This window comes from Engraulis encrasicolus, chromosome 6, assembly GCF_034702125.1.
Source record: "Engraulis encrasicolus isolate BLACKSEA-1 chromosome 6, IST_EnEncr_1.0, whole genome shotgun sequence".
Lineage (NCBI taxonomy): Eukaryota > Metazoa > Chordata > Actinopteri > Clupeiformes > Engraulidae > Engraulis > Engraulis encrasicolus.
This window is the reverse complement of record NC_085862.1, coordinates 36,694,018-36,707,081: the sequence shown is the minus strand read 5'-3', so window position 1 is coordinate 36,707,081 and position 13,064 is coordinate 36,694,018. Positions and strand designations below refer to the sequence as shown.

Sequence of the window (13,064 nt, the reverse complement as noted above, 5' to 3'; positions counted from 1 at the left end):
AGCAGTCAGTACTGCTGCTGGCAAAAAAAAGGATACACTGATGTCACGGCCCAGTATGCGATGCACACAGCCAGCAGAAAGAAGGTGATGATGGGGTAGAAAAGAGTCGACATGATGTATCCAATAGCCCTGAGAGGATAATAGAGTATTGGAGGTAGAGGAGGTGGAGAGAGAGAGAGAGAGAGAGAGAGAGAGAGAGAGAGAGAGAGAGAGAGAGAGAGAGGGAGAGAGAGAGAGAGTAGAAGAAGAAAGGGAAAGGGGGAAAGAGGAAGATTAAGAGAGACAGCGTGAGAAAAGGAGAGAGCGGAGAGAGGGAACCGTTGGAAGGAAGAGAGTGCATAGCAACAGAGCGATACAATGTGATTGGAAGTGTGCAAGGAGGTGCAATAGAAAGTGGTAAGGGCGGACAAAAAAGGAATGAAAAAAGAAAGTGCGGATATAAAACAGAATAAGAGACGTGTGGGAAACAATGAACAGAGACAGAACAAGAAAGAGAGATAGAGTCAGAGAGAGAGTCAGAGAGAGAATCAGAGAGAGAGAGAGAGAGTGAGAGAGAGAGAGGGAGAGTCAGTGTTCAGTAACTACTGAGCTCAATGGAATGTCCAGCAAACAATCAGGCTTTGAGACTAACTGTGCTTTGTTGAGACTAACTGTGCTCTGTTGAGACTAACTGTGCTCTGTTGAGACTAACTGTGCTCTGTGGTGCCCGGGGCCAGTTTACTCACTTGCTCCCCTCTTTAAGAAGGGCGATGGCGATGCGCACTCTCCTCCGCAGGAAGATCAACATTAAAACGATGATTGCCTCGATCACGGCCAGGCATATCACTGCAACAACAAAACAAAATTTATTATAATTCCTGCAACACACTTCCACAAAATCATAACCGTCCATCCTGAACCCCATTTTCTCATATATACACTCACATATACTGATATAAACTGTACACATGGCCACGGGTCAGTGACACATAAGAGCTTGTATTACTGGTATGCAGAATTCAAAAATGCCTTCATTAAGTATTTCAAATGCTTGACCAGGTTGTCTAGGTTTTTGTATAGATATTATCTGTTATCGGTTTTGTATCTCTTAGTTTAGTGGAATTTCAAATAGCGTATCTATATATATACTATATACAGTATATATTTTAAAGTAGACAGATTGCCTTCAAAAATGTCAAGTGGCACAATGACAAGAAAAGGAGAAATATGAAGTGGTATATAGAGACGGTAAATAGTGAACATTTTGCCTTTTAGAAGTTCCCCTTCAGCACTTTGAGTAATCATCAATCATCAAAAACTAAACTTAAAACATGGTTTATGGTGTGTGTGTGTGTGTGTGTGTGTGTGTGTGTGTGTGTGTGTGTGTGTGTGTGTGTGTGTGTGTGTGTGTGTGTGTGTGTGTGTGTGTGTGTGTGTGTGTGCGTGCGTGCGAGCGAGCGAGCGAGCGAGTGTGTGAGTGTGTGTACGTGCCCGTCCATGTGCATGTGCATGTGCATGTGGAAGTAGTGTATATAGTTTGCACTTATGTGTTTGTGTATCTTATTTGCTTGTGCTTGTGATCGTACTGAAGATGAGCCAGGTCTGGCGGAGCTGTAGGTAGACCCTGAAGTCCGTCTGGAAGCCGATGTCTGAGATGGTGACCTCAGCGTCAGGCTTCCCCTGCAGCAGACCATACTCCCAATAACAGTGCCAGATTCCTGAGAGAGAGAGAGAGAGAGAGAGAAAGAGAGAGAGATAGGAGATGAATATGAAGAACGAGAGCGAGAGAATGAAGAGAGTGGACGAAACAAAAGTAACGAGAGAGAGAGAGAGAGAGAGAGAGAGAGAGAGAGAGAGAGAGAGAGAGAGAGAGAACAGAGGGAGTGAACAGGTGGGAAGGCGCGAGAGGGACGAAAGAACAGACGGAGGAAGAACAGAACAAAAAAACGAAAGACAAGAGGGGTGGAGGAAGATGAAAGAATACAACAGTGTTTTCCTGCTATGCCATGCAGGAGTGTAGGCAGTGTTGGTATCGGATCTGACAGTTGAAGTTTTTGCAAAGACTGCAGTTTCCCACCGCGCAGCCAGCCCGCAGTATGGGGGCATCAGGGTGTAAACATGCGGTGGTGAAGGATGGTGGAGAGGAGGAGTCCGTATAACATACATCCATGGCACCACAATTCCAACATAGCCTCCAGTTATTTCCCAATTCTTCACCGTATTGCCCTCTCCCCGACCAACTTTTTTTTTTTTTTTGAGAAAACACAATATACTTTTGCCCAGGGCTTTGAACCGTTATTTTTTTCCAAACGTTCCGTTCCGAACAGAAACATAATTATAACGTTTCCGGTTATGAGTTCCACCAATAAATTGACGTTCCCGAACTGGTTAGAACAAAAAAATATTGTTCCCGGAACGGTTCATTTCGTTCCTGTCAGCTGATTACTCCCCATAGGCCTAATTGACGTTAATTAACCAAGAAAGACGGATGTGCAAATGAGTCAGCCTACATTCCAATCTATTTATTCAAGTGGATGAAATGAATATCCTCCAGAATTTTGCCATTCAGGGACGACCTAAGTGGAGAATAAACCTAAATGATGAAAATGCACGCTCCACTCTGACTTGTGAGTTTGTGCATATTTGAAGCGGCCATGGATGCCCAATAACGTCGAACTGTTGCTGCGCTTTACACGCGCTTCTCTGCAATGTCTTACAATGATGCAATCGAAACTCTGCCCTTTTGTATGACAGTGTTTCTCTTATTTAAGATGTGGAGTGGAGACTTTGTAATCCACATCTCTCTCTCCATTCAGTCAGAAAATGTCTGATGTCACACACAGGACGTGAACCTCAGCCATCATGGTAACGTGCGCAGGAAAATAATAACTTTTTTTTTGTTTGTTTGAGGAACGTAAGTGTTCCCGTTCCAGAACATAAAAAATAATAACGTTTCCGGTTTCGTTTCTGTTCCCTGTAAAATACAAAAAGTTCCTGGTTTTCGTTTTCGTTCCTTGAACCGGTTCAAAGCCCTGCTTTTGCCGCTAGAAAGAACATTTTTCTGGAGAAGGGATTATGACCAGAATCCTTGCTTGTGAGAGTATGTTAGGTTTATCAATTTAGGCACTTAAGGTTTATTCGTTTATTTCCAAGCACTTCTTCCCAGTGAAACATTTTTTTTCCATCCTATTACTGTATGTCCAATGCATGTTACTGTGCATACCGTGCATTGGCACTCAAGTCAATTTAAGACAAGTCAATTTACTTATTCAACACATTTACATAATTACTAAATCGCTGAAGATTCACAGAATTGGCCCAAACCACTTAAAAACACAAGTACAAAAGTATGAACAAGTACTGTACAAGTACATACAAACATGTAATTTAAGTAAGTAATGTAGGCTATACTGTATACTGTAAAATATATAATGAGGAGTGCACAACATGGCAATGATGTTACTCACCATATCCGATGGCAGCAATGACCCCGAAGATGACGAGCCAGAGGAGGGCACCGGCAGTGAAGCGCAGCAGCAGGATGAAGAGCAGGCTCACCACCATGGTGATCACCAGACCACTACACACAACAGCAGAGACACCATGTCAGTTCACTTTCTGTGGTGATCACCAGACCACTACACGCCACCACAACACAAAACAGCATGGAGACACCATGTCAGCTAACTTCCACAACACGCCACCACAACACACAATGGCATGGAGACACACCATCAAGACGTATGTTATGTTTTTCTTTTCTATTTCTTTCGTTTTTCAGACATGTAAAAGTGGTCATGTGTGAAGTGCTCTGATGAAGATGGACACTACATCGTCAAAACATGTCAGTTAAAACATAAAACTTTTACCTGTACTGTCTGAAACATATAAGAAAAACGTAAGTCTTGATTTAACAGTCAAACAGTTTTTAACAGTTTATAATGATCGTCATACATCTAGCATGGAGACACCATTGTTAGTTAACTTTCTTTAGTGATCAGCAAACCACTGCACACCATTATACATGACATCACCAACAAAATGGAGAAACCAGGTGAGTGACAGACACATGTACAGTATATCCACAGCAGACCACTAAGCACCATCACTATGGCACACACAACAATATGGAGACACTGGGTAAGTGACAGAAACTCACATATACCGCAGAGTATCCACAGACTTAAAGGGGTATGCCACTATTACTCACCATATCCGATGGCTATGTTAAGCATTGTCTTGCTTTAAGACCAGTTAAAAGGGGGAATATGAAGAATGCTACACGGTTGCATTGACTTTCACTAGCTTAGCGACATATTCCCTCTTTTAACTTGTCTTAAAGCAAGACAACGGCTTACATGAAAAATAAGACAATTTACCACCTTTATAAACCCTGGCCAACGATTTTAACTGTATTAAGCCCCAAAATAGTGGCATACCCCTTTAAAATTCATTTTCTGTGGTGATCACTAGACCACTATACAGTATAAACCATCAATGCACACATAGCAACAACACGAAGAGAGGGGGAGGGAAACATAGTGCATTGAAACAATTGGTCTATTGGTAGAGCAGGTGTGGCAGTATGTCTATTGGTAGATCAAATTATCTTTCCACATGCCTGCAAACATATCCAAGTGTGTCACACACACGTTCACACACTACACATGTGCAAACTAAAATATTCATCCTAGCAGACACTCATCAAACAGTGTTCACTGTTGATCTACCAAGCATGAGACATTTTATTATTACTGCAGATGTTGCTGTCAACATAATGTATTCTTCCCGAATCTTCCAGACTGCAATGTTTACATACTACATACGTAATTATTCCCTCCACACACTTACTCCTGGGTGAACTTGAGGAGGCTACATGCAAAACACATTGTTGTCCCTCAAGAAAAATATAGTCTGTAAAGTCAAGTAGTGTGCAGTCACCCATCTTTTCAACTTTGTCAACTAAGTCAAGTGGCTACCAATCCAGCAGTTACTGTACTAGCACCTACCCTGAGAGGTGCACAGGACTTTGAACTTTTTTTTAAAAAAAGTCTGTACTTACATTAGAATCCAATACCAGGAGCTGGCATAGTCCTCGAAGATCTTGATGCCCACCTCTTTGGCATCCAACATAGCCGTGACGCCACTGAAAGAGGAGCACATACTTGTTAAGTACCAGCCATTATGACACACACATACAGTATACAGTATATATATATTTTTGAAGTTACATCACAGCACTCGCTTATTCTCAAAGCCACACAGGATTAGTCCCTGGAGGTTATGAGAAGACCTGTTACCGGCTGCCCTGCAAAAAAACCTGCAAACAGAGCCTGATCTTGAAGGAATTGCGTCCAATTTCTCACGCAAACCAACAACCGAAATTGCGTCCAGATTCCGCCGCTTTCCCTGCTGTCCAGAGCACATAGATGGCTTCTGATTGGTCTAGCTTCAAACGTGAAAATGTCCTGCTGTGCCCTGACCAAAACCATCCCTAAACCTAACCTGTCAGGAATGCAATGTTTCTGAGTTCTAAAATTGTGCCCTGACCAAAACCATCCCTAAACCTAACCTGTCACAGGGACCCGATTGCCGGTTCAAACGTGCAGGTTATCATGTAGCTTGACCAGTCAGAAGCCGAGTTTGGCCATCTGTGTGCTCCAGACAGCAGCATGACCACTGCGCATGTGTGATATCAAAGGGAATGTGTCGTAATCTGGAGGATGCAATTTCAGTTTTTGCTTTGTGTGAGAAAATAGACGCAAATCCTTCGAGATCACGTAGAACAGGTTGGCTAAGGCCTCCGGTAGTTAGGGTCCACATCATCAAACCAACACAGGAGAGCGTTAGTGCTACAGTACCACACGGGAGAGAAAGCCAACATGTATGTCACGACTACTCGTCTATGGCAACATACTGTACTGTGTGCGGCCGGTCGGTCACACAGAGAGCTGTTATGCGCAGGAGGAACACAAAGGGAAACACTTCAGAGATTAGACTTGGCGGCTTCCTGTGGCTTTTCTTTGGAGAGAGTCTGCCTCTGTGCAGTACATGAACAGATTCACTGACTAGAGTGGGAGTTTGTTACATGTACACAGACAGAGGGCGAAAGAGCCAAGGCTTGTAAGCAGGGCTCTAAATTAATACCAGCCAACTGCTGGTAAAATTTCACTTTGGCTGGTGGTTGGCTTGCAAGACCAACTTGCAAGCCACTTTGACCCAGTAGTGAGTGTGTGTTTGGCTAGTAAAATCAGCATCTACTAGCCATTCTGGCTGATGATGAAAAAGGTTAATTTAAAGCTCTGCTTGTATGTAAGAATATGCTTGAGGACTTGGTTCTGATAGCTATCACTCAAACGGCCTACAATCTGTGTACTTTATTGACAGCTGCCATTGCTAATAACACTGGTTAATCTCGTGCGGTATCCACTGGCATTACAAGGTGTAATAGATATCAGAACAAGATTTTTTTTGGTGTGATGCGTCTCTGAGGTTTTTTTGTTTTTGCTAGATGGATGGTGCTTTCTACATGAGCTGTAAAGCGTATCCGTGACTGTGTAGGACGTCTACCGGCTGGCTGTCTCTTCCTGTGGGACTGATGCCAAGAATTCTGCCTCTACGTCTGACTAGAGAGATGACTAGCAGCCGACATTCCAGTTGCAACATTCTACTTCTAATCGTGGGTCTCTTGAAAGACAACAGAAGCGTAATAATCCACACCAGATATTCTGTTCTCTCACAAATGCTTATAGACGACTTCAAATTCAATCATATTGTTATGACTAGTTCAGGAGTTTAGGGTGCATTTGCTGTCAAGTCAAGAACATGAAATGATCTTCCGGAGTACGGATGATCTTGTGGATGAATAGTATGTTGTGTTAACACACAACAACACTAACAGCACAAACTGAAAGCGCTACTTAGCACAGAGACCATTCCTGGCTCTTTTTGTCAGCCCAAGGTATTGCTTCGAATATAGGCCTATACAGCATAAATGACATTGTCGCTGTAAGAAGTTAAAGTCATCGTGTGTTCACTATCAGGTCAAGGACATAAAAAACAGATCTTGTGGAGTTACGTTTGAAGTGTTACCACAACAACAACACAGCACTACCTCAAAGCGCTACTCAACACAGAGATGCTTCCTGGCTCTTTTTGTCAGTCCAGAGCATAAGTCAAGTCAAGGACAACTTCGGGTATGGTACAGTGTGCGTTCATGTGTGAGTGGCTCTATAGGCCCAGGTGCAGATGGCCAATTATACAGTGAGTGCGGTGCGGTGGGGGGTTGGGGGTGTGGAGCGGGGAAGGTTAGTCCGCGTAAGACTCGAGAAAAAGGTCAGAAGTGGAAGCTAGGGAATGACGACGAGACGAGAGGAGACGAGAGACCTTTCGGTTCCTTGCTGTATGTCTGTTACTCGGCTAGAAGAAGGAAGACAGTGTGCTCGTTACTCGGCGTGCACAGGAGATAAAAGCTTCACAGCAAAACAATATCCGCAAATCATAGCATCTCCTTCTCCCTGTGTGTCTACTGTGCTCTGAGTCAAGGGCCGCATTGTATGACATTGCGTGGTACAATGCACAAAGGGGGAAAAAACGTCCTGTGCTAGTGTGTCCTTTGTTTGTATTCTTGTGGCGTCGTCTGTGTCTGTGTCTTTTCTTTGTAACATATTGAGACATTGGTTATGAAATTGTAGTCTGTGATTACGGACTCTGATTTGCATACCCAAAGTCACCGTGGCGTGCATCCTTTTTTGGGCACCAAACAAAAGCATGAGAGCCTATAAAGGCTGTTGCACCAAGTCGCACGTCCATGCAATCATGCCATTAAAGAAGTTGAAAAGTCTGAGAAAAAAAGCCAGTGTCTTTGGTCTAAACCACAAACCCAATATCCTACCCTGATAGAGCTGTCCAGTCTTCCCTAAATGGAAAAATAATCAGCTTAAGACGGTGGCTTTGGAAGACCACAACAGTAATTCACATTCATCTTCCTATTGATTTTCTTTCAAGCACAGTAATATTGAGTCTGGCTTCAGACTCGCTGAAACGCATATATATACGTACACACAAACATCAAAACACACGCGCGCGCACAAACACACACACACACACACACACACACACACACACACACACACACACACACACACACACACACACACACACACACACACACACACACACACACACACACACACACACACACACACACACACACACACACACACACACAGGCCTGCATGCATGGACTCCAGTACACGCGCACACAGAAGCACTGACTCACTCACTCACTCAGTCACTCACTCCTACATGTACACTCACATAATTCCACACACCATAGAAATTTTGACCGGTCTAATGCCATGACAAATTGAGAGAGAGCTTCCAGGGCGAGGTTTAAATGTCAACAAAAGCACAGGGCTAATTGTGCGGCCAAACTGCATGGCCTGCAGGGATTGCGGAGGTGTCGGCTATTCCTCTGGAGCCCTTTTCTCTCTAATGGTCCACTTTCACATCTGCCCTATGGCTCATCCATTTTCCTCTCCTCTCATCTCCTCTCCTCTCTCTCTCTCTTTCTCTCGCTTTCTCTCTCTCCTACTCTCCTTTTCTTTCCTCTACTCTCCACTCTCCTCCAATCCCCAGGGTAGACGCTCCAACACAGTTAAGAGAGTTGGAGAGAAAAAAAAAACTCCTTCAGATTAAACCAGCTGTTAAATTTGGGGTTGTATAATGTATAAGACATACTGTGAAGTCAAACAGCAAAAAAAGGATTTTGAAATTGAATTGAAACTACCCCTTTCCTTACTTGGCTAATCTTGTTCTCAATATATTGAACTGTTCTCCTGACTTGTCATTCTATAATGAAAAGTGTTATTCTATAATAAAAAAATATAACAAATATTAAAAAAATGCCCAACCACCCTAAATACACAATTAAATGATAAATAATAGCACAGTATACATGGGTTCTACATTTTTTCCCCCTGACTGTGCGAAACTAACTGAGCACAACTTAACCTCTGATTGTTGGAAACCACTGTCGAACAAAAAAATAGCTAACGTGGTTGGCTGCCAGTGTCTTGCCCCCTACTCATAACATTGTGTTGTTAAACAAGGTGAACCCATGTATAAATAGGGCTAATATTTACATAATCACTTAGTCGTTTGTAAATGGGAGTGACAGGAAGATGCTTACTTGGCCGCATCTCGAAGGTCGGTGACGCTCCGTGTTTTACCTAGCCCGTCTTTGAAGTCCGTTTTGTTGGCCACGGTTAAGGTGCCGTTCCTGGTGATGAAGTCTGGAAAGCACCTCTGTAAAACTGAAGACGAGTAGGAACATGAGTAATGGTTTGGGCAGTGACCTTGCAATGAATAGGTCCATTCATAGAGGATGTTTAAAAAAAAAATCACTGAGACTATTAAAAAAGATCACACTTTAAACGTCTCAGTGTTTATGACATCAGTTTCTCCAGCATGGAAAGGGAAAAACCATGTCTGTGTAAATTAAATATGTATGACTTTTTTTAGATCATTTAGCATCCCTTGCTAATAACTATAAAGCTGACCATTATGTCCTTACAAGGACCATTAGTTTGTGGAACTATGCACACAAACATGTCATTTTTTATACAGTGCTTTATTAAAAACCACAACCCTCTCCATGAGGTATGTAGTGCTGCACGTAGAGGCTGACGGCTCATCAGCGGGCTTACTCACATGGTCTGCTGGGCACCAACATGGACGGGCAGTCCTCATCCCGCAGCACTTCCGAAACCGTCTGAGAAAGAGGAAAAAAAGATAGACAGGCACCAAATTTAGCGGTCACAGGAACACAGTGCAGAGAGATAGAGAGAGAGAGAGAGACAGAGGGAGAGAGAGAGATAACAGGTGGTATCTGAGCAGCTCAGTCAGACAGGCACTGATGATTATTTTGAAAGCGTTGGCGATGCAGCGCTCGTGTCACCCTGACCAATAACGTGGCAAAGATTCTGACACACTGTCGACATGCAGCCATTAGGTTGTGTGCTTCTGTGTGTGTGCGCGTTTGTGTTATTATGTGTGTGTGTGTGTGTGTGTGTGTGTGTGTGTGTGTGTGTGTGTGTGTGTGTGCGTGCTTGCGTGCGTGCACGCTTGTGCACATGCGTAGGTAGGTCTGTGCATGCTGGCTGAATGTGTGTGCATGTGTGGTAAGTGTATGTGTGAGTGTGTGTTTTTACTTTTTGCCTTCAATATGGTATGTGCGCCTCATGTTTGTTACTTTTGTGTGTGTGTGTGTGCGTGTGTGCGTGTGTGTGTGTGTGTGTGTGTGTGTGTGTGTGTGTGTGTGTGTGTGTGTGTGTGTGTGTGTGTGTGTGTGTGTGTGTGTGTGTGTTTGTGTGCGCGTGCACGTGCACGTGCACGTGCACGCGTCCGTGTGTGTGTGTGTGTGTGTACGTGTGTACGTGTGTGAGAATGTGTGCGCTGGTTACAGCACGCATAGCGCTACATTGGTTCGAGGGCTGAGGAATGGTGACTGGTGACTCAGTTGAGGGGAGGCATCAGCGATTGTGTTGGTGTGGTGTGTGGTCTGACAGCTGGCCTGGCGTGCGGCGGTCCTAATGATAGAATGGCGGTGGTGTCTCTCCACTCTCTACGCAGTTTACACACCAGATCCAACACATCTGCTGATGTCAACACCATCATGATGTCCTAAATGTTCCCTACTATGTCAGTCCTCTGTGCGTCACTGTCATCATCGCCATGGTCGTCATTCTCATCGTCATTATCATCATCGTAGTAACTATCATCATCCACACGAAGGCTGTAAGGATACACTCAACTCACGATTTGGTTCGTATCGCGACTTTATTCCTACGTTTTTTGAAATGCATCTTTAAATTACTCAATTTTCTTTTGTCACATTTAATTATAAATTATCAATAAAACTATGAAATGTTATAGATAGGAGATGTTACAAGAGGCTACTAATGATTGAAGCCTAGAAGCATTATCACGTCATATCATATGGTTGGTTCCTGGACCTAACAGAACTTTGAAATTGCACGATACTGCCTCCTTGCATTGCGATACAGTATCGTGACTGCGAATTGCAATGTATTGATTCGATACAATATCGCTACAGCCCTAATCATCATCATCATCATCATGGTCATCCTAGCCATTGGAAACTTCATCAAGAGTCAATCCAATCAATATGGAGTGATATTCTGATCAAGTTTTCTGCCCTTTCACCTATAATGTACCCCTTTTGAAAACGCCACCACCCATTACACAAACACGGTAGTTTCTGCTTATGATAAAAAAGGAGCGAGGACAAGAAGTACCTTCAAGGACAGAGCTTGAAAGACGACTATAGGCAGTTTTACAAAACAAGGCTTTTTAAGTACCTTCCAAGGACTCTAAAAGCCTTGTTTTGTAGAACTGCCTATAGTCGTCTTTCAAGCTCTGTCCTTGAGTATTCAGGAATGTATTGCAATTGTACAGAAGCATTAAACAAAGGCATTTGATCTCTGAAGGAGTGAGAATGTCGAGAGCGGTGTTTAATGGTGGTGAAAAGATGAAAAGTGAAGTACCTTCCAGGGATTGTTAAAGCCCGGTTTGCAAAACTGTCGATAGTAGTCCCAGTAGCTCTTGTTAGACCTGTAGTTGTACTGCATGTCGATGTATGTGGCAAATCTGTCCGGGCACTTGGAGACACATAACTAGAGAGACAAAAAAACAACAACAGTGAGTGAGCACTAAGACACCTGTACAATAACGTACAATTAAGAGGGAATGACTGAAGATAATGAGAATGAACAATGAAGAATGAAGAATCACTGAGAATGAAGAGCAAAGATTAGGTGCAGTTTTGTCAATCCTAGTTTCAGATTCAATTTGATACGAAATCAAACAAAAGAAACGGTATAACTCAATGGATGTCAATAGAATGAGTACTGCCAAATACACGTACTGATGCATTTGTACTCTGCATAACCATTCCTGTGCACTGCACTTGTTCAAAGCACACAGCACACACCAATGCATCCTATAACATTGTACAAAGCCAAGACACAGACACTTTCATTCAAAGTTGAGAGCTCATTGTCTGTCATGGCTTTAGAACAGCATGTGTTTATTAGTATTCTTTTGCCGTTCCTGCTATTCATTTGCATGAAATCTCATTACACAATAAGGTCTGTTTGCCTTGAGATTAGCATTTCAAGACCAAATTTACTTCTGCACAAGTGAAAGAATTTCTCACATTTTTTATTTCTGATATTATTTCCATTACAAGCGGCCATTACTTTAACTATTATTATGCGTGTTACCCAATCATACAATAAAACATCATTTGGCGCAATCCACATTGATAGAAATGGGCAGATGGCCTTTGTTAATTCTGGGGTACGGAAGCGTAGATTGCAGTTTGTTTGATGTGCAGTGGTTGTTGTGGCATATTTCACACTGATGGTTTATACTAATGGTGATATTGCAACATAATGTCTTTCTTTGATGCATCCCACACAGTATTGTAGTATCCGCAGACGCAGGCCATATTTTATCAATCCCAGTAGACAAAAAAGTCTGTTTATAAGGCACCATCCGGTGCTTGTGCCCACTCACTGTGTAATGAGCTGGTGAGGGTATTCTAGCCTCTGGATCTGATAGCTTTTTATCAGGACAGCATTGGGTTTAAACAGAGGTGGCGGGTCTCATTCAACGGAGCGCTGGCACAGTTTGTACAGATATAGAGGCGAGGTGTTTAATTCTGTGATGCGTTTGATGGCCTTGAAGAGTTTGGTCTCTTTCCAGGAAAATGGGACACACTGACAGGAAATGAACAAGCACAATTGTCTCGCCTCACTCACCTGTCTCGTCGGGCATTGCAGGTTTATCAACACCGCAGGGTTAGCACAATGTAAAATGTTGAAGTAAAACAATATGGCTTTGTTTCTGTGGGGAAACAGAAAAAGTGAGAGACCATTATATCACAAAAAACAGATGTTCAGTTTAAAATAATGTGACCACAGTGTTATATGACCTCTATACAATATGGTTCTGACAGAATCATTAGACCGCAGTTCATGTGCAGTTATACTCCATCC

At 43.0% G+C, this 13,064-nt stretch overlaps 1 protein-coding gene across 5 annotated transcripts in view; it reads right to left on the bottom strand.

The window, feature by feature from the left end:
* Positions 1-13,064, bottom strand: part of slc44a5b (solute carrier family 44 member 5b) — a 78,093-nt gene that overhangs the window by 15,675 nt on the left and 49,354 nt on the right. For 3 of the 5 annotated variants that reach the window (XM_063201458.1, XM_063201463.1, XM_063201460.1), the window contains exons 5-14: positions 12,828-12,912; positions 11,550-11,678; positions 9,694-9,754; positions 9,173-9,296; positions 7,366-7,398; positions 5,042-5,125; positions 3,447-3,559; positions 1,566-1,697; positions 726-825; positions 37-129 (exon numbers count right to left, since the gene is read on the bottom strand). In XM_063201458.1, the coding sequence (XP_063057528.1) occupies positions 37-129; positions 726-825; positions 1,566-1,697; positions 3,447-3,559; positions 5,042-5,125; positions 7,366-7,398; positions 9,173-9,296; positions 9,694-9,754; positions 11,550-11,678; positions 12,828-12,912 (954 nt within the window). The remainder of the gene's footprint in view (positions 1-36; positions 130-725; positions 826-1,565; positions 1,698-3,446; positions 3,560-5,041; positions 5,126-7,365; positions 7,399-9,172; positions 9,297-9,693; positions 9,755-11,549; positions 11,679-12,827; positions 12,913-13,064) is intronic. The other 2 variants (XM_063201462.1, XM_063201461.1) reach the window with 1 other exon arrangement.